This window comes from Meles meles, chromosome 1 (genome assembly GCF_922984935.1).
Source record: "Meles meles chromosome 1, mMelMel3.1 paternal haplotype, whole genome shotgun sequence".
Taxonomy (NCBI): Eukaryota; Metazoa; Chordata; class Mammalia; order Carnivora; family Mustelidae; genus Meles; species Meles meles.
Genome location: NC_060066.1, coordinates 158,704,779 through 158,727,948, shown reverse-complemented (window position 1 = coordinate 158,727,948; position 23,170 = coordinate 158,704,779). Strand labels below are relative to the sequence as shown.

At 35.3% G+C, this 23,170-nt stretch overlaps 1 protein-coding gene across 6 annotated transcripts in view; it reads left to right on the top strand.

Moving 5' to 3' along the window:
* LRRC7 (leucine rich repeat containing 7) overlaps positions 1-23,170 on the top strand; it is a 563,262-nt gene that overhangs the window by 509,524 nt on the left and 30,568 nt on the right. For all 6 annotated transcript variants that reach the window (XR_006817634.1, XM_045998653.1, XM_045998701.1 and 3 more), the window contains one exon: positions 8,583-8,675. Coding sequence is in view for 5 of the 6 variants with exons in the window: in XM_045998653.1 (XP_045854609.1) it covers positions 8,583-8,675 (93 nt within the window). In the remaining variant the exon portion in view is untranslated. The remainder of the gene's footprint in view (positions 1-8,582; positions 8,676-23,170) is intronic.

Here is a 23,170-nt window from a genome sequence, read left to right as displayed (position 1 = left end):
TGAACGCCTGAAACCATGGATAATATGGAACTCCCTATATGCTATTTTTCCCATACATACAAACCTATGATAAAGTTTAATTTATAAATTAAGCATGGTAAGAGATTAACCACAATAACAAACAACAAAATAGAACAATTATAACAATACACTATTATAAAAGTTATGTTAATGGAGTTTCTGTCTCTCAAAATATCTTGTACTCACCCTTCCTGTGGTGATGTGAGGTGATGCATCTGAACTAAAGTTTGTTCCTGACAGAGAATTTATTAGATTTGAATTACATTAGAATTAGCCTCTGTGAGTTATACATAGTGACCTGCATCCATAATTTTCAAGGTAAAAAAACAAAACAAAACTCCAAAATCTTCCCACTCTTCCTTGGAAGAAATTATTTTCCGATTTAAGAATATGTAGAGTATATGAAAGAGTTGGCCAAGAGACAAGATTTCAAACATTTCTTTAGATTAGATGCTCTGGTCAGCTGCCTGAAGGGCTCACAGAGGTGAGGCTTTCGTCTGTTGAGGCCAAGTGAAGAAAGCATTATTCTGAGCATGTGATGATAAAAATGTGGAAAATTTTGTTTTATTTAAATTATGGATTTTTAATTTAATAAGCAATAATTTGATAAAGATGGTTAGAAAATAGTTATTAAAGTTTTAATATATGTTATTTACTCAACTGATTTCAGGGATACCCCATACTTCATTCTACCCACCTAAAGTATTACTATTTATAAATAATTTCCCCCAAAACTTTATTCTTCAGTAACTAAAATAATATTGCAACTCTGAAGTTATAATTCACAGTTTGAAACAAATAATGTGTAACTCAACACCACAAATTCTACAAATTGACTTACTAAGTTCTGTACAGTCAAATAGTAGAGTCAGTAAGCACTGCAGTAGGGACAGAAGGACTCCCTCAGTACTCCAGTAAATCTACGTATCATCTTCTTAGATTCCTTAAGTAGAAAAATGAAGGAAGTGAAATGAATAACCTTTTTAACTTATTTACAGACAAAAAGCATTTGAGTTTCTATTTCCTAGATACATACAGAGTTGGCTAATTTTTTCTGAAAGATCTAGAAAATGGCACATCAGAGGATTTTATTCTTTAGTCTTTAGTATGTCTTTTCAAAAGATTTAATTAACACTTTGAATTGGACTTGCAGCTCTAATTCACAACAAAAGAAAGTATGAAAATAGAAGAATTTAAAAATTATTCTTAAATATTAACATTTATATATTTGATTCTACTATTAGATATTATATAATTATATATTGTTATATAATTATTTCATGTAATAATCTATTGTAATATATAGTTATATATTATAACAAAATTTACATATTATAGATAATGTATTATATATTATCATATCATGTCATTATATAAATCAAATCATGTCACTCTTCTGCTTAAAAAGCCCTAGTGCTTTGAAATTTCTGAAATCATATACATCCTTATTATGTCATAAAGTCCCTACAGATCTGGCTTCTGCCTCCTCTCTTTCTACTCTTTCCTTCACCTATTCTTTCTCTAGTCATGCAGAACTTGGTGTTGCTGTTGTTAGTTATTGTTGTTGCTAACAGTATAGATATATTTTACATACCTTAAAGTTCACCTGTTTAAAGTGTACAATTCAGTGGGTTTTATATATTTATACAATTGTGCAACCATGCACCATATGAGGCAACCATAATGTAATATTTAAACAGATTCATTATTCCAAAAAGAAACTTTGTATCCAATAACAGTAACTTTCCATACTCCCTTCCCTTCATTTCCCCCAGCCCTAGACAATTGCTCATCTACTTTGTGTCTCCATACATTTGCCTCTACTGGGTATTTAATAAAAATGAGATTATACAATATGTGAGGTTTTTTTGGACTAATTTCAATTAACATAATGTGCTAAGTGTAGAATGTATTACTAATCCATTCCTTTGTATTGCCAAATAACATTCCGTTATATGGATATACCACAAAGTATTTATCCATCGGTTTATGTACTTTTGGATTATTTCCACTTCAGAGCCATTATAAATAATATTGCTATGAACATTCATATATAAGTCTGTGTATGGGTAGTTTTTTGGGGGGATAGTTTTTTTTGGAGGGGTAGTTACTTAGGAATGAATTTGCTTGGTAAAATGGTGATTATATTTGTAATTTTGAGAAGCTTCTAAACCTCTGCCTATGGTGGATGCCACATATTATGTTCCCACCAGCAATGAAGTATTCTAATTTCTTCACATTCTCACCATTATTTATTGTCTGTCTTTTTTATTATGGCCATCCTATAAAGTAGTATGTCATAATGATTTTAATGTACATTTTTTCAATAATTAATGATATTGAGTGCCTTTTCATTCATTTATTAGCCATTCATATGTCTTCTTTGGATAAATGTCTATTAAAAATTTTTGCCCATTTTTTATATTTTTTTGAAAGTACTTATTCATTTATTTGAGAGAGAGAGAGAGAGAGCAGGAGGAAGAGAGAGAGGGGAAGAGAATCTGTAGCAGACTCCACACTGAGCACAGAGCCTGATGCAGGGCTCAATCTTACAACCCTGAGATCATGACCTGAGCTGAAACCAAGAGTCAGATGCTCATCTGACTGAGCCACCCAGGTGCCCCAGCCCATTCTTTAATTAAGTTATTTGGGTTTTCAATTTCTGAACTTTAAGGGTTGTTCATATATTCTGGATATAAGACCCTAATAATATATATTATTACCAAATTTTTTTTTCCCATTCCTTGGGTTGTCTTTTCAAATTCTTGGTAGTCTCCTTTGAAGCATCAGAGTTTTTAATTTTTATAAAGTCAATCAACCATTTTATCATACTTGGTTTCATATCTAAGAAATCATCACCTTATTGAAGATCATAGAGACTCTTGTATTTCTTCTTAGAGTTTTGTAGTTTTAGCTCTTACATTTCAGTCTCTGATTTAGTTTGAGTTCATTTTTGTGTATGGTGTGACGTAGGGATAAAAGTCATTATTTTGTATGTGGATATCCAGTTGTCCCTGTACCATTTGTTGAAAAACTGTTCTTTCTTCAGTAAATTACGTTGGACCTTTTGTTGAAGATCTACTGACCATAAATTATGGGGTTTATTTCTAGACTCTCAATTTTATTTCATTGATCTATACATCTATCCTTATGCCATCTAGTTGTTTCTTGATTTTATAAAGACCATCTATCTTCAGGGCACTTAAAATCATTGACTTTATGGGCTGGCAGTTTTCTCATTTTTCTTTTTGTCTGTTGCATGATCTTTTACATTATTTGTATTTCTGCTAAAATGTCACTTGAGTATTTGAAATATCGTTTCTTGGCTATTCTTCCTAAAATAGTTCCACACTCCTGATCCATCACTCTCTACTACCTTTCTTGCTTTATTTTTTTCACAGCTCATCTCACTATCTGAAATTATTTCTTGTTTACGTGTTTAATATGTCTTCTCATTAAAATGTACGTTCCATGATGGCAAGGATATTTTATCTGTCTGACAAGGTACCTGGCTCTTAGTAGGAAATCAGTAAATATTTGGGGAATAAAGGCATGAATAATGATTTCTATAATAATTTTCATTTCAAAGCTATAATGGCTTTTCCAAGCAGTTAATTACATAATTGGAGCATTCCATTGAACAACTGGCATACCTTCTAACAGCTCATCACATATTTGAAGAAGAAGCCATTATATACTTCTGACAATGCATATTTGAAAGTATCTTTTGTCATATATGCACACAGTTATAAAAATAAAAGTTGAGTGCTAACCATGTGCCAGCCATTGTCCTAGAGCATCAATGAAGAGATAACATAATAGATATGATTAACACAGGTGATTCAAGTGTCCTACTTGCATAAAAATCTGTGGATGTGGATGTGGATGCGTCTTCATTAATACTCTCTGATAATACTCTCAGGAGTCAGGCATAGAAATGGCCTCAGAAGCTTAATATACTTGATTATAAAGTTCCTTCTTGATGCTTCAATAATTAACAACCCTCTAGTAGATCAAAATCTCACCTTGAATTTCAATCAGTACAGAATTTTTGAGGTTCTGCTTACTTCACTTCCCAAAAAGATTTTCCACAAGCAACTATATTTTGTTTTTTTTTTTTAAGTAAAAGACAAGAAAAGCCAATTGTTTTATAACAAATAAGCAAGTGTCCCCTTGAATTTTTACCAAGTAGCCCTCTTGATTATAAGTGACTCAACCTAAGAAGACTTAAGTGCAAAAATGGCGGGGAGGGAGGGCATGGGTTTAACTCATATATAGTTAGCTAAAACTCCAGGGATGGGCAAGCTTTAGATGAGGCTTAACGTGGGCTCATGACCTCTCTATGGGTTGGTTCCTGTCTCAAAAAATGCTTTCTCCTCATGGTAGTTTTAAAACTAGCAGGAGAGCGCAAGATTCTCTTTCCTGGAAGGGCGCTTGGGTGGCCCAGTGGATTAAGCCGCTGCCTTCGGCTCAGGTCATGATCTCGGGGTCCCCGGATCGAGCCCTGCATCAAGCCCCGCATCGGGCTCTCTGCTCTGCAGGGAGCCTGCTTCCTCCTCTCTCTCTGCCTGCCTCCTCCTCTCTCTCTGCCTGCCTCTCTGCCTACTTGTGATCTCTCTCTCTCTGTCAAATAAATAAATAAAATCTTTAAAAAAAAAAAAGATTCTCTTTCCTGGAAATCATAGTAGGCATCTCATTTCTCCTTTTTGACTGTATTACCTGCCCATCTTATACACATTCGTATTTCTAGAGGATACAGTGCTTTGCTTGAGGCCTAGATAACATGATTCACCTAAAGTATATAGGCTGTGAATAAAGAAATGGGTGAGTTATTCAGAGAGAAATTAAGGTTATAGCTACCAGAATTAGGATGAGTGGATCTTGGACAGCAAAAGCAAAGGTATCCATTAAAAGCTTTTACACACACTCCTAGGAAAGATAATGATAATTAGAACATATCATAGTACATCAATTCATTACAGCACTACCAAATATTTTTTCTGTAATGCAATTCCCTAATCCTGATCCTAATCCTAATTCCTCCCAACACACACACACTCACACACACAAACACATAAATTGTTCGTATGTGCACATGTACACACAAGAGCTACCATTTCCTTTATTCTTGCCACTAGGCTGTAGAGCATTGCAAGACCATATTACTACCTTCTAGAGATTATAGGTTATGACTTCACAGGGCCTTGCTGCTATATAAAAACCCATTTTATCGTAGACCTCTCTAAAATTAAAGACCCAGTATTTTAATAGAGCAAGATTGACATGGACCAGAAGCATGAAGTCAAGTCAGATGATGGAAGCAGACTCTCAAAGAAGCAAATACACCCTTGACTTCCAACCCATTATTCATATTTTCAGCCAGAAACTTCATTCCTTGATATCAGTATCTTAATAGAAAATTGAAATGCTGATTTTCATCACATAAGGTATTTATTAGCCTCTTAGTTCTGACCTTTTGCTAGAACACTACATTTCCTCTTTGATAATTCTCGTTAGTTTCTGACTGCTTCTTGGCTGTGAGCTATTCTCTCCTCTTACATTTTATGGCCCCGTTACCAGGCAGGTGGAACTCCTTATATGTGAGATGAATACACTCTCTGACATGCTTTATGGGAAACAGCAATCACAACGCAACCTATTAGCCATACCATAGCATGCCCAAAGGTGGTCTAGCTTCAGATCAGAATTTATGGTTGTTTGTCACATTTATAAAACCACAGTGTCATCTTTATTATTTCTATTATTAAAAAATATATTGAGGCAGTTCTTCACATACTTGGCACATATGAAATTTGTTTCCCTTAGATTTTTAGTGGCTTCCAGATTGACAATAATATAAAGTAGATATAGTCAGTGCCTTGAAAGAGAACTACTAAAAAGTATTCTCAGCAATTTAATTTTAAATAAAATCTGTTGCATACATTTCCTTTCAGGTTTTAGAGTGGGCTGGGGAAAACCAGAAATGTATATACTTTCCACATAATTCATTTGCAATATAAAATTTTCACATTAGAAAGATATAACCCAAATTTTGAATAATTTAATTGGAAATGTATAGGAGAAGCACAAAGGTAAAATGTTTAAACCATATTAGTTTCTTCCTTACTATTTTCTAATTAACCACTGATAACAAAAAAGGATACAAGGTAAACTGGTATATTGAATAAAAGTAAAATATTCCTTTGAGCTATATCAAGCTATTTTATGTTCATATCCACAGATGGTAAGCCATATAAGTACAAAACTATTATAAACTGTTGTTGCTATTACCCTATGATAACTAGTTTTAACAAACCTAGCTCAATTAGAGGAAAAGTTATAATTAAACATATCTTTAAAATAAAAATATGGGAAAGTACTTATGGTAATTGCAGTTACCCATAATTTAGAAACTATTCATTAAAGACTCTACCATAAAAATCCCATTAGTGGATAGTGTTTTGCCCTTGTGTTGCAAGTGAACTATGTAATAGTTAAAACATTACATTTATTATTAAGAAATATGACAGTAAATTAAGGATAGTCTCATTAAGTGGCCAAACCTAATTAATCCAGTTCCCAGTGACTCTTAATATATGCTAATTAAGCCAGGAACAGTACTCAAATTTGCCTTGAACTATCTAAGAGGTTGGGATTAAAGGTATCTTGAAAATAAAAACATAGAGAGCATCTAGGCATTTACATTTGTCCACAAGGAAATTAATAGTCTAACTAAGCAAGATTGCTGGGGAAGACATTACACTACCTAAGAAAGCAAACATTCACAATCAACTTTAGGAACTTTGTCAGGGGGCATCTGGGTGGCTCAGTGGGTTAAAGCCTCTGCCTTCGGCTCAGGTCATGATCTCAGGGTCCTGGGATCGAGCCCTACGTCGGGGTCTCTGCTCAGTGGGGAGCCTGCTTCCTCCTCTTTCTGCCTACTTGTGATCTCCATCAAATAAATAAATAAAATCTTAAAAAAAAAAAAAGAACTTTCTCAGTATATGTTTAAATAAATACAAAATATATGTGAATCTATTTCTTTAGATTTTTTTTCTTAACTCCTTATTAATCTTTGGCCTGCTAATCTCTGGTAAGACTTGGTTCACCTAGTTCCAGTATTTGTTCTGTACTTAAAAGTTATAAAATCTTTCTTTCCTACTTCCTTTCTTCCTTCCTTCCTCTTTCCTTTTTTCTTTCTTTTCTTTTCCCTTCTTTTCTTTTCTTTTCTCTTTCTTTCTTTCTGTAACCAAAATGTATGCACCCACTAGGGTCCCAAGTCTTTCAGTCATCTCAGGTGACCCCATCCCACTTTACATGGAAAGTTAACATTTTCACCATGGCCCTCATACCTATCCCAGCTCAGGATCATCAACAATTCCTAGGTTTGGGGGCATCTGGGTGACTCAGTCAGTTAAGAGTCTGTCTTTGGCTCAGGTCATGATTTCAGGGCCCTGGGATAGAATTCCACATCAGGCTTCTTGCTCAGTGGGGAGCCTGCTTCTCCCTCTGCCTGCCACTACCCCCTGCTTGTGCATTTGTACACACACTCTCTTTCTTTTTCTCTGACAAATAAATAAAATCTTAGGAAAAAAAAAAAAAGCATTCCTAGGTTTGTTATCATCTCTCTAGATCATTCCTGGCAATGACTTCCCTTCTGCTGAATTCTTGATCTGTATTCACTCTTATAATAGCTTCCTCTATACTACAGCCTTAGCGTGTCATGGACCTACTCCTGTGCCATCATTTCCCCATAGGTCTTAATGCACAATTGTTTAACAGATTTTCATTGATGGTTTAGGGTTTGGGGAGATAATACAAAACAGAATACTAGAATATTAGCCCTCACAGTCCTAAATACTTAACTATTCCTTGTCAGTTTCTCCATAGTCTTGACCTCTATCTGTTTTCAGTGTTCTCCTTTGTCTTCCAAGGGTTCTAACTGCCTCTCCAGGAGCTGGTACCAAACTCAAAACCTCTATTACTGAGTATTTCATTTTCTCACTGTTCCACCCTCACTTGAGCTCTGATCAAAAGTTCTCCCCTTTCTTAAAATAAAAACCATGCTATTTCCAAACAACAGAATCACCTACCAAGGAGATGAATTGTGCTACTCTCCTAGAAAGCAGTAGCAACTTATTTAAACAGCCATATTTTCCCCTCACTTGAACACTTGCAAATTTTCTTTTACTTATTCATACTGTCTCTTCTACTTGGTCAGGATATATGTACATTTAAAGTACATAACTGAAATAATGCACAATTTTATTATTGTTATAACTATAGCTTTTCATTTTTAAAAAACTGCTAATCAAAGTGCATTTCTACACACAGTAATGAATAAGTAGTAATATCTGCTTGCCCAGGTAGTTTCAGGTTAATTTCAGTCATAACTTATGCCTCTAGAAGCACTAAGTACTTTGTCTTTTGTGTACTGAGATAATATAGACTAACCCTGGGAACTTAAAGTGAAATGTGGGTCTTTTCTCCTGTGATGCAGTTATTTGAAGATATTTAGCTTTCACATATATTTGATCACTTTTTGTATCTTTTTTACATAGTTTTGTGTGAGAATAGAAAAAAATCCTGGCCTTGGATTTAGTATCAGTGGTGGAATTAGCGGACAAGGAAATCCATTTAAACCTTCTGACAAGGTAAGAAGTGAATTTCTTATTGACGGTTTTAATTAGAAAAACACTGTCGTTTACAGCAGAAAAAAAAAGTCAGAAAAAAAATGTACTGGGCTTTAATAAAATTGTTAATTATGAAGCCAATTAGATACACTTTCAGCATAGGGGAAAAAATTCACTGCAGTGCTTGACAAATCCTAAGAATAGGGGGAAAGAATCAGCATTCTCTTTCAAAGGAAAGTTGTTTGTTTTTGTTTTTTTGCTTTTTGTTTTGCTCATAATTGTATATATTTTTAAAGAAAACTATATATGCAATTTATAACAAGTTGTTTCCAAAAGTTTCCTTGTAGATCAGTTACCTGGGAAAATGTTTCCTCATGGTAACAGAATGATCAAATAATGCTTTATTGCCAGGGCCAGCTGACTGAAATCTAAGTAATTATGTTGATAAAATATTTCACTCACAGAAGTATAGAACTGAAAGACCACAGCAAACAAACATTCTATGGGAAAATCAAAGTTAGCCATGGCAGAAAATTAAGAACATCCTCTCATGCTTACCTGTTTCTCAAACCATGGGTAAAATGTCACCACCACCTCCATGCTGAACACCCAACGTGTGCCCATACTGACATCTGGCCTGTCTGATCCCACTGTGGACCTGGACTATATGACTTTTTTATTTAAAAAAATTTACCCCCTGTTACATAACCTACCCCTGCTGCCATCAGTGTTTAATGCTCTCAGCTTTGAATCAATTAGTAATTATAATTTGATAATAATTGAAACTATATGCTTTTGACCTCATCAAATTTATTTGCATTAAGTGACATCACAAAACTTTGGGATAATGAAAAAAGACAGAATTATATATGAATAAAACCTCCACAGGTTCTCGATTTACTTTTGAGTTACAACCTGGGACAGATTCTTTCAACTCCTCACTATTATAGAAAATAACCCACACATCAATTTCTGATCATAAAACCTCATTCTGAAAACGCTTGGATGTCCCTACTCTGGAGATTTCTATAAACTGAAACAGAGCCTTTAATCCCTTATTTTCCTCTACTTCTTCCCAATATTCTTGTTTTCTCACATTCTTTATGCCCTTCTTCCCTTCCTTTCTGGAAAAGAAGAAGAGCAGACTAGAAGGTAGAATTTTTCACACCATACACATTTAGAGGGTAGGGACTAGAAAGAAATCCCCAGTGGCTAGAGATGGAAGTACCTTTGGTCAGCTGGTTGGTTGGAGCAGCTATTCTACAAAGAAATGTGCATGAGGCAGCCTTATATAATTAGGGGAATGCCAGTTAGCAATGTCTATTCATAAGTGACTAGTGCCTTTCTATTTTGAAATGATGTTGAAGATAACCATTGAAATAGTAGAGTTAAAATATTCATGGTTTTATAGGATCAAGTGTTTATTTAATTTTAAACAAATTATCAGTATAGCTTAAGACAAAAAGTATGAAAATTCAAAATTATCAGAAACATATGATGGTATTTTTTAAAAGCCTCAAATCATTGTTTTATTCATCTTGACCCTTCTCTTTTTCTCTGGTCTCACATTTTCTCCACCAAGTTCTTTCAATGAGAAGTTAATAATCATATCATTCTTAAGATAGTTAAAATCCAAAAGACATGTTTTCTCTCCTTTCTCACCAGCATATACAACTTTTCATTTTATTTTTGGAAGGCACAGGGTAATAAATGTTTAAACTAAGGATGAACAGATTGCTAAATAGTCAAGAGGTCTGAATGCTACTGCTTTTCTGCTGTTATTTTCAACTCAAGGAGAGAATAAATACAAGGTTTTAAAATTATTGCCTGTAATCCTTCCACTATGACAAATATGAATGCTTTAGAACTATTAATTTAATTTCGCATTTGTAACATTTTAATGACTCTAGTGAGACTGAACTGTTTCTATGGTATTATAATTTGCTCTTTTGGTTAAATGCAACAGATATAAAGCTTGAATTGATAATTGATAATTATCCACCACAATTGATAATTGTCCACTGAAAGATTTCCCCTCAAAAGCACTTTTCTTCGCCTGATTACTCTCTAAAACACACTTCACAATCTAAAAAGTGAATCTTTATTATTGCAAAATTGATGAGAGTAATTAAAAGTTGTAAATCTGCAGAAGACTCTAAAGATTGCTCTTAATTTATTGACCACTTTTGATGTAACGGCAAACCTGGGGTGGATGTTTAGTTAAAAGTGTACAGAGGATCTGAAGACCTTGGGTCTGACAATTATTACAAGAACTTAATTCACTCACAAGGAAAGGGATTAATCTCTTGGAAATTCAGTTGCATTTCTTTAGCCCCATGTCCCATTTGTTTAGCCGTCGCATAAAATTTAGAGTAGAATCCACTACCTAAACTAACCAAAAATGCCAAAAAGGAAGAAAATGAAAATGAACTTTAAAAATAGTCCTCTCTCCACTGCTGAAAAAGAGATTGGTTTTTTGGGGTTTTGTTTTTTTTTTTTCGTGAGTTGGCTAATTTACAGCTGAGGGTGAGGAAAACCAAATTAAACGATTTTTAAATTGAATAGATACTACCTGAGTCAGAGTTGGATGTTTTATAAGGAGTCCTAGTCAAGCAAAAGCTTAAGCTTTAATATGATACATATTCTCTTCCAATAAACAACTCATCGATTACTATATTCTCAGAAGCACACTATATTATTTTATGTACTACTCATGAATGTTCGAATGCTTTGTAAAATTCAAAGTATGCAAGATAACTGAATGTCTTTGAGGCATTCAGGACTTCATATATAAAGTAGCAAGTAGATTTATCCCATCCTCTTCATTATGATTGAAGAGAACAAGGACCATTGTGAGATAGGATCCAAACTGATTACCTGCTATATTGTCAGACAGAAAAAACATGAAGTACCAAGTAGTCATCCCAAAAGGCTGGGAGTTTGGGAATGAGGCAAAAGTGAGCTGTGTCATTCATCTGGCAGAAGTTCCCATTTAAATTCTGGGGTAGCATGAGATTATGCAGAAAACACTTAAGACAGTCCAAAAGTTAACTGAGACTTTAGAGGGAAGTCAGGATTAAGCCAGACATGGGGACTGTTTTATACTGGACTTTGAGAGCTTCTAACAGCATCTGGTCTTACAAACTTAACTACTCTCAAAGACTCGGAGGTTGTCCTAATTGAATATGGTCTTCTGGGACTAAATGGATGGAACACAGTTAGTCCTGCAGCTCATGTCATTGACAGAACAAGGTTTAATAATTGAACAGACCTATTTACTTGCCATGGAGTTCATTATTTTGGGTTCTCTGCCGGGTGAAAACTGCTTTTACATACTTGGAAAGGGAAAACTGCAGAGAACCAGAGGAATATGGTCCTACATGATGCTTGCTTCTGCCCTCCAGTAAAGTGGCTGGAAGCCATGATTTGGTCTATTATCATAGGAAACATTGCTGTCAGGACAGCCATATGCTACAGAGAGATGAAAGATTTTAATCTAACATATCTGATGATAATATAACAGTAATAAAAATAATAGCCTTTTATTGAGTGTCTTTAATGTGCTGGTCACTCTATTAGGCTCTTTACATGCTTATCTGATCTTCATAACAACTTGTGTTAGTTGAGTATTACTATCCCTCATTTTGCTGAGGCCCAGAGGGGTTAATTAACTTGTCCAAGGTCATTTAGGTGATCTGTGGCAGGCAGGATTTGAACACAAATTGATCTGACTCTAAATCCTCTTCTCTTAATAAACACTCTGATGCATGCCTCTATCTGCAAATGCCACTTAGCAGAAGAGCCACATGACAAATTTATACCCTGTAGGGTTGCGACTAATATGATATTCTAATATTGAAAGTATTACAAAGTCCTCTAATTAGGCATAGTCTAGATATTTGTTTCAACAAGTCCTTGGAAGTCAGCATGTATTCTCTATTGAATCTAGATAATTAGAACGGCACTATACACAATGGATTACTAAGCAATTATATAACTTTTGGACTAAGGTATCATTATAGTGTGATTTTGCCAATGGAATAAACCACAAAATCTTTGCCCATTTTTAAATGTTCATGGAATAATAATCCATGTTTACAAAATTCAAATAATTGACCAATGCAATTTCCACCTCATGTTGTTAGAAGGAAGAAACTGGATTGTCAGCCCAAGACTGAAGATGAGTGGATTTTTTAATGATGCACTTACATAGCTCATCTTTCAGGGACTGATATCCCTCCTTGCCTCATTTAAGGAGAAAGGACTAAGCTCCTAAAGCTTAAAGATATAAAAGAGGGGCACCTGGGTGGCTCAGTTGGTTGAGCTTCTGCCTTTGGCTCAGATCATGATCCTGGATGGAGCCCCACGTTGGATCCTCTGCTCTCTAGGGAGCCTGTTTCTCCTTCTCCCTCTGCCTGCCTCTCCCTCTTCTTGTGCTCTCTCTCTCTCTTTCTCTGTCAAAAGATGGGTAAAATCTTTTAAAAAAAAAAAGATATTAAAGAAAATTCATAGCCCCTTTCCCTATATGCTCTAAAATTATAGTACTGAACTGTCCCATGAACAATGATCTAGTCATAGTATCGAAATAAAAGCCATATTATGGATATCCTCAAAACACTGGACATCAGGAAATATACATACCGGAGAATTGGGACTGAACAATCACCGATTCTCTACAGTTTGAACATAATAACTACATTCAGCAGATGCCATATTTCTCCTGATTTGACCAATCTGCATGTAGACACAGAAATGATAAGAGAATAAATCCATGTTCTTAAAATTTTTTAAGAGTCTTCGCCTACAGTACAGATAAAATCCCAAGCACAGGAAAAATACTGGAGTCATGGCAAATGTAAAATATAACTGCCAATAAACCCTAAATAAATGCCCTGGAATTTAGAATACCTTACTCTATTTTGTCCTATATGACTTCTAAAAGATTGACTCCAGATGCCAGAACAGCCTGCAGACAGACTTAAACATCTTTACACCCTTCCTTCCTCACGTAGAAAAACAATGGGACTTTTTCTTTTTGTGGAGATGGGTATTGCATCAAATAAAAGTTTATATGTTGTATATGATTAATATCAAGAGAAGAAGGACAAGATGTTGGGAATCAAGGCATTTACTTGATAACTTTACCCAGGAATAATAACAGCCAGAGGCACACTTGGCAGTGTTAAGTTGGAAAGCACAGGAATAATCTTCCAGGTTTGCTCAGCCTTGTGCCATTGGGTAATTGGCAGAAGATATGTTTTTGACTTACGAAAAAGTACATGCTACATGTCTATTTCTTGTCATGTGTTCTTCATAGATATAAAAATCAAGAATAGCAAACGTATTTGTCTAGAACTCCACACAGCATATGATTTATATTTAATTATAATTAAATATAATTATTAAACTGCATGTAACACATTTCCTTTATTTTGTACATCTACCAGATACATATGATTTATTTTATATATTTAGAATTAACTTTATACTATAACTTATATACCTGTCCTATCCTTAATTCTACTTCAAGTGATTATGTAACACAAAGTAATTTGAAGATTCTATAAATTATGTGAAAGTAACAGTCAGGAGCAAGGGATAGAAATAATTCTGTTTACATACTACATTTTGGACTAAGGAAGGATTAAATCATCTTTTTTTTAGATATAAAACCAAATTTTTATTTTTTAGTCTTTTTTATTTTCTTTTTTTGGGGGGAGGGGGTGAGGAAGGGGCAGAGGGAGAAGAGAGAGAATCTTAAGCAGGCTCCAGCATGGAACCCAATGCAGGGCTGGATATCACAACCCTGAGATCATGACCTGAGCCAAAATCAAGACTTTGGACTCCTAACTGGCTGAGCTACTCAGGTGCCCCTAGATATAAAACTAAATTTTTAAAAATAAATACCAAGCATAAATTATTTTACAACATAACTGATTATTTCGGCTGTATCTTAGTCAAATTGTAATTTGAGGTCCAGAACGCCACTTTGAGGACATTAAAAGTGAAATTTTTTTAAAATAAAAAGTGTATTTTTCCATATTCTGTTCTTTGTGTTGGGAAAAGCTTCAATCTATTCAGAAATATTGATAGAAAAGTAGTCTTCAGAGTCTTCTATCAATAGTATTCCTACAGGTATTTCACTTAAATGAAACTTTCTAAAGGCATGGCACTGTGCTTTAGCCAACAGAATAATGTGGCTTTGAGACATTATAATATAGAGAGACAAGACATGGATTCCACTTCTGAAAGAATATAATAAAACTCAACACAGGCGTGGTTCTTCCCAAAAATATCACTGGGGTATACCTGTGAAAAATATAAGGCAATTAAAAAGTACCACTTTAAATAAGAACACTGATTGGGAGGTTTTTATTCAATAATAGATTTAGAAAAATCACTGGAATTAAGATTGCTATCACTTTATGATATTTTATAACAATCAGTAAAATTAAAGCCCAAGTACATAGCGACTACATTAGTAGCTGTACTGGTTGCTTGAGTTGTACATTATTTATGTTCCATCTGCTGCATTATTTTAGCCATTTAGTAAGGAATAAAGTAAGTAAAATACTCAGGCAGAAAATGGTGTGGGAAAAGATTTAGAGATGTCCAAGTTTGCTACTATTTACTGGAAAAGTGCCAGACACTTCTCAATCAATATGAAAGCATGAAAATTAATTCATAAATAATACCTTATGTGATAACTAACAAGAATTGACAGACCCATCAATGAAAGAAAATCAATTACTAAGGGTCAAACAGATCTTTGGAAAGTGTGAAGTCTTTTTCCATTTATGAAGTTACTCCAACATGATTTAAGTGGTATTCCAGGGTCTCATAGTATTTCTCTTTTCTTGCTTGAAAAGCTTATAAACCTACTAGAATTCTTGGAAATATTATGAGAAATAAAACAGAAAATAAATAAAAAGGAAGAGTTACTAGGTCTCTGCCTGTAGCAATACTATCAAATGTTTTATCCCCACATAATATTTGAGATATATCTCAAAAATATGTATTTAAAAACAGTATCATCCACTTTTCCTCCAATCCAACCCCAAAGTTATTCTATGCTGACTCTGACCTCCAAAGAATCACTGGCAAGCAGAATAATAGACTCTAAATCTCCCTACCAACCAAGAAGATACTGCAGAACTTTAACCTTTGTAGTTTGCATTTGTTTAAAGTCACTTCCCCTAGATGGAAACCCAAGATGGGGATGTTATACAAGCAGTTAATGGAAGAGATGTTCTCCGGTGAAATCTTTTTTTTTTTTTTTTTTAATTTGTTTATTTGACAGATAGAGATTACAAGTAGGCAGAGAGAGAGAGAGAGGAGGAAGCAGGCTCCCCGCTAAGCAGAGAGCCCGATGCGGGGCTCGATCCCAGGACCCTGGGATCATGACCTGAGCTGAAGGCAGAGGCTTTAACCCGCTGAGCCACCCAGGCACCCCTCTCTCTGATGAAATCTTAAAGAAAGTCCTGAGGCAGGATAGGGCGGGGAAGAAACTGGGCAAAGACATGGGAATTGTGACGGCCCAGTGCTCAGGGGGATGAGTAGTACCACAAGTTGTCTCACCTTGAAGAAGGAAGCAGCTTTATGTGCCCCGGTATCAGGGATTGGATGTAGTTACTCCCAGAGAAGAGGCAATGGTATAACCTGCCAAGCATTTCACAGTAAGTAGGCTCCAGCTGTTGGTAATTTTCAAGAGAAGTGTCATATGTGAGTCATCAGGAACACCTGTAGGATAAGAACACCAATTTGATAAAGGGAATCTGGGCACGTCCCCAAAAGTGTCTATTATACTATCATGAAAAGAGTAGTTTTTTTCATCTTTCAAACTGAAAGCCCCTTAGTACTAGAGATTCCAACACTCTTGCATCTAGGAGAGGCACTGCCTAGAACCTGCATGCTTTCAATCACGGTATCTAACTGAGATTGCAAAAGCAACCGGAATTTCAGTATGGACCCAGAAACTGACTATGTCAGACTTTTTGCAGTGAAACCCTTTTAAATCTGCTTTTGAATCCTTGTCATTTTTCTGATTAATTTTTCTTACCAAAAAAAAAAAAAAGACACTGCTGTATTCTACAAATATAGTCCCAGTTTCCCTAAGAGATAGTAAGCACTAATTGAAACAAATCTGTGTTCTTTGGTAACTAAAGAAAATGTTTGCAAAACTAGATCAGAAGGAGCAGGGAAGTTTAGAGTTAACACTCTTAGCTTTCTCTTTGGGTGTGTGAAGAAATCATGTAAACTCAAAAAGCTGATTCTTAAGTTCTGCAAATTCTGACTTAAATTCTCCCTAAGATCCTTCTAATAAATCAGGAAAAAGCCACAGACAGATGAGAATAAATTTTTAGGAGAAACTAAGACAAGTTAACCTGAAAGTTTTAGAACTACGCCAGAAAATTAAGTTGTAGATCAGAATTTACAGTGTGTTATTTTTTAAGAATAAAAAATTAAGGGGCGCCTGGGTGGCTCAGTGGGTTAAAGCCTCTGCCTTCGGCTCAGGTCATGATCCCAGAGTCCTGGGATCGAGCCCCACATCGGGCTCTCTGCTCTGCAAGAGAGCCTGCTTCTCTCTCTGCCTGCCTCTCTGCCTACTTGTGATCTCTCTCTGTCAAATAAATAAATAAAATCTTTAAAAAAAAAGAATAAAAATTAACTAAAAAATATATATACTTAAAATATTTTATTTAATCATTTATTACTTATTATTACTTAAATTATTATTTAAGTAATATATTTTACATAAAATATATTATTAAATTTTTAATATATATTAAATTTAACATTAAATTTAAATATTAAAGTATTTTGTATTAAAATTGACTAAAATATATATTAAAAATATATTTTATTTAAATAATTGTTTATTCTTATTACTTAAATTATTATTCAAATAAATCCAGAGTTAGATTAAGCAGTGAGTAGATAATAACAGGTAAGGGTTATTATATGAGGCACAAAATTGCAAATATGCATTTGTTTTGTTTTGTTTTGTTTTTATTAGCATATAATGTATTATTTGTTTCAGGGGTACAGGTCTGTGATTCATCAGTCTTACACAATTCACAGTGCCCACCATAGCACATACCCTCCCGAGTGTCCGTCCCCCAGCCACCCTATCCCTCCCCCTCCAACTTCCCTTCCCTCCAGCAACCCTCAGTTTATTTCCTGAGATTGAGTCTCTTATGGTTTGTCTCCCTCTCTGGTTTAATCTTGTTTCATTTTTCCCTCCCTTCCCCTATGATCCTCTGTCTTGTTTCTCAAATTCCTCATATCAGTGAGATCATATGGTAATTGTCTGCAATATGCATTGTTTAATTGCCTGTCACCTTTACAATATAATTAGTACAGCTATACATGGTCTTAGTAACTAATTCTACTGTCTTAAGTATAAGTAGAGTAGAAAACTACTTCCTGTATTTGAAATCTCATTGATCAAACCCCATCACCATATACAAATGACATTTCCATGACAAGGTACTGTCAATGAACCCCCAAAAACACTCATTAATAGGAGGTAGGAAGCAACCTCTTTTAGTGTTGGACTAATCATTAAAGTGATTAAAGAAGAATAGTATCTTACTTTTGTTTGTCTCTTTGTTTAATGAAGTATACCAAAGTCTCTAACTGAGGAAAATCATGTTTACTCTATTTCCTCCTTGACAAAAAAAAATATATATATATTTCTACTGTGACTCTGAATGGCATATTTAGTGAGATAATATAGACTTGGGAAGACTGACCTGTTCTTTTACTGCAAGAAAGGCTCCACAGTATGTTTGGTTTTGTCTGACACACCAGCTGGGGAGGTTTCAGTCCTCTGAAGGACTCTATCTCTGAACTATAAAATGTTAGTGGTCGAAGAGACAGAGAATCAAGAACCACTTCTTCTTAGGTGCCTTCTGACTGAGTGTGAACGGCTTCCCTTCCATTCATCAGCCACGTGGCTGTCTCAGTGCATTTACTCCGGGTGACGTCAGTCATCATCCTGTGAAACTGTACCACATTCTTAGTCTCAAATGTCTACAACTGCAAAGTCCTTTTTCCTTAACTTACACTTGTTAAAAAGTTACACAGATAATAAATGAAAACATTGCCACTATAAAATTTCAAATAATGGATGAATAGAGCATCTCAAAAGTGGGAAAAAAACAAACAAACCAACCATCTTTGTCATTCCCACTATACAGCCAATGCACCGCTTTGGCCTAAGAGCCACTTCGTAGGTCAGTGTATTAGAAATTCACAACTGTGTGCCTTCTGGGCATTTATCACTGGCCCTTTTGACCTCTGAGTTCCCTGCCACCTCCGAGCAATACTTCTAGCATGGTCTAACGATGTGTTAGCCGTTAAATAAAACCAAAACCTAAGTCTAAAAGAATCATAGTTTGACTGAATCTAGCTTCTAACAAAATAATTCTTCACTTCAAAAACCTTATTTTAGCATAAGTGACAAAAAGTTTTCACTGAATCCTTTACTTTGAAGTTCATTATTTTGAAATAGAGTCAAAAATTATACCATTATAGAAGCTTAGAGGAATCCTGCAGTGATGATAACCAGGAAGCTGATTACCAATACTATTTTGGGAATTGCTACAAAGAAGAATCCACAGCCACCTAGAGTCCCCTACTCCTGTTTCTAATACTTTCCACTCTTTATGCTATATATGAAGCTGAGATGAAAACCCTCTTTTTGGGGGCGCCTGGGTGGCTCAGTGGATTAAGCTGCTGCCTTCGGCTCAGGTCATGATCTCAGGGTCCTGGGATCGAGCCCCGCATCGGGCTCTCTGCTCCGCAGGGAGCCTGCTTCCTCCTCTCTCTCTGCCTGCCTCTCTGCCTACTTGTGATCTCTCTCTCTCACTGTCAAATAAATAAAATAAAAAATCTTAAAAAAAAAACAAAACAAAACCCTCTTTTTGAAGGGCTCTAACAGAATCAGTAAATGGTTCAAGCTCAGCAATACAAAATTCACTACCGCTTGAGGTGGCATATTAAATATAGGCTTTAAAGCATTCATGAAATAAAGGAAATGGAATTTTTAAAATTTTTTTCCAAAGAGGCAGAAATCTGAAAACACAATATGTAAAGGAGTGTGAGCATAACTTTAAGAGAAAATATGAATATCAAATGAAAGAAAATTTTATTCAGTTCAAGAATTTCATTAAAAGGGGCACGTAGGTGGCTCAGTGGGTTAAAGCCTCTGCCTTCAGTTCAGGTCATGATCCTAGGGTCCTGGGATCAAGCCCCGCATCGGGCTCTCTGCTCAGCAGGGAGCCTGCTTCCCCCTCTCTCTCAGCCTGCCTCTCTGCCTACTTGTGATCTCTGTCCGTCAAATAAATAAATAAAATCTTTTAAAAAATAAAATAAAATAAAAAGAAAAGAATTTCATTAAGAAATGAACAGGAGGCGGGGCGCCTGGGTGGCTCAGTGGGTTGAGCCGCTGCCTTCGGCTCAGGTCATGATCTCGGGGTCCTGGGATCGAGTCCCACATTGGGCTCTCTGCTCTCTGCTCGGCAGGGAGCCTACTTCCCTCTCTCTTTCTCTCTGCCTGCCTCTCTGCCTACTTGTGATCTCTCTCTCTCGCTGTCAAATAAATAAAATCTAAAAAAAAAAAAAAAAGAAAAGAAAGAAATGAACAGGAGGCAAAAGTACTTTCAGTCACAATGGACAGACATCCCAGAGATGTTTCATTTTTTTGTTAATAATTGGAATACTGGAGCGCTTAATAAAAGAAAAATTATAATGATAAAGTAACCAAAGTCAAACATAATTTTAGCCCTTACATTCAAATTTCCCCCCAAAAAAGAATAGTGCATTATATCAGCATGAAACTATAAAAATTATTCTAGTAGTCAATTTGTCATTTCTTATAGGAATCTCAAAGGGGAATAAACAGCTTACTTTTTGGACATTTTTAGCAAGTCAGAAAGCAGTATCTTGAAAACTATATATTTATGTTATTTAACTACTAAACATATATATAGTATATATACTTATTATCTACATTAGTGTTTACTGTATATATATATATTTTTTTTTAATTTGGCTACTAAACAAACCTTTAAAATGACCTAAAAGAAGGATGCAAGCCTAAACAACTTATAGTTCAATCATTAAGATCATGGCCATTAAAAAAATGAAACAAGATAGATCTGGAGGGAGACAAACCATAAGAGACTCTTTTTTTTTTTTAAGATTTTATTTATTTATTTAACAGCTAGAGATCACAAGTCGGCAGAGAGGCAGGCAGAGAGAGAGGGGGGAGGAAGCAGGCTCCCCGGCTGAGCAGAGAGCCCGATGTGGGGCTCAATCCCAGGACCCTGAGATCATGACCCGAGCTGAAGGCAGAGGCTTGAACCCACTGAGCCACCCAGGCACCCCCATAAGAGACTCAGGAACAAACTCTGAGTGTTGCTGTGGAGGATTGGGGGGGAGGTTAGGGTAGCTGGGTTATGGACATTGGGGAGGGTATGTGCTATGGGCAAGTGCTGTGAATTGTGTAAGACTGATGATTCACAGACCTGTACCCCTGAAGCAAATAATACATTATATGTTAATTTTTAAAAAAAGATCATGTCCATTATATTGCCATTAAGGTATTTGCAATGGCGTAAGTCAATTTCTATGAGTTTTACCAGTCTCCTTGTTGCTCCAATGAATTATTAATTATTTTTTTTACAAATGTAGCCAGGTGATTTCTTTTTTAATGTTTACATTATTTAAAAATGTGTGAAAGAGAGTTTAATAAATAAATATATACACTATATGTTATTCCTTTGAACATCTGTGCATAAGATTTTTGAGAAATTTTAGAGGACTTTGGTCAGTTGTAGCATATTTATATCTCTGTCTTTTGATGGTCAAATTTCCTAGGCTTCTAAACAATTATTTCTGTTCATCGTTTATGGATTTTACATTTCATTGTTTTGTCGACTAAAGTTCATTAATACACAGAAGCATCATAGTCACTGCTAATATCCCTTTTTCTTCCTCCCTCCTCCCCACTCTCCCTTAGTTTCTAATGGCCATGGATAAATATCTTCTTTTGCTACATATGGATTCCTCAGTTGTTAAGGTAGCAAACTGTTCAAAGCCTAAGATTTGACATTCAGCAATTAATCTTTTTTAAAAATTTTATTTTTTCAGTATTCCAAGATTCATTGTTTATGCACCACACCCAGTGCTCCATGCAATACTTGCCCTCCTTAATACCCACCACCAGGCTCACCCAACCCCCCACCCCCCCTCCCCTCCAAAATCCTCAGTTTGTTTCTCAGAGTTCACGGTTTCTTATGGTTCATCTCTCCCTCTCATTTTCCCCAATTCACTTTTCCTTTCCTTCTCCTAATGTCTCCATGTTATTCCTTATGTTCCACAAGTAAGTGAAACCATATGATAATTGGCTTTCTCTGCTTGACTTATTTCACTCAGCATAATCTCCTCCAGACCCGTCCATGTTGATACAAAAGTTGGGTATTCATCCTTTCTGATGGAGCCATAATACTCTATTGTATATATGGACCATATCTTCTCTATCCATTCGTCTGTTGAAGGACACCTTGGCTCTTTCCGCAGTTTGGTGATTGTGGCCATTATGGCTATGAACACTGTGGTACAGATGGCCCTTCTTTTCACTGCATCGAATCTTTGGGGTAAATACCCAGTAGTGCAATTGCAGGGTCTTAGGGTAGCTCTATTTTTAATTTCTTAGGGAATCTCCACACTGTTTTCCAAAGTGTCAGCAATTAATCTTAAACTATTTTGTGATCACATTTCTGATTCATAGAGAGGAGAACTACCAATAATACCTTTATATCCTCGATGTGTCAAGTATTCTACTAATCACAAGCGTTAAGTAAATGCAGTCTATTATGTAGATCCAATTCTGCTTCCATAAGCCACAACATACCTTCATATCAACCTTCCTGACCCATGAAAAAACAAATTATTTGTACACTTTTGGCAGAAAGTAAAAATCAAAACAAAACAAAACAAAAGAAACCAAAACAAACCTTTAAAATCTATTGAATCTATAGCTGTGTTTGTTCTTTATGAGTCAGTTTTTCCTCCAGAAACACTTTTTGAACTTTCATAATTATATGAAAGCATAAAATACTATATAATATTTAACCAATGTGTTCTGAATTGTAATGATAACAGGGTACAATTTTTATTTGAGATATGGCCTTCCTAGAAACCAATTTCTTAGCATCAGCTAGAGCCAGGATTTTTCAGAATTTTAAAGAAAAACATATTTCATAAATTGAAGTTGCAGTTCCCTTAAGACAAGTTCTATTTTGGGGTCTACATTTACAATAGCTGAGACTGTCACTCTCATTCACCTTCATCATTAAAAAGCCATACAAAGTTCCTTTCTCCTCTAAAGTTAGAAATGTTGGCCTTGTAGACTAACTTTCTGAGTCCATTAAAGTTTACGGCCAGAGGTGTATAGACTGGGTAACCAGTTAGACAAGATCAGATCTTAACACTATGTAAAACTTCCC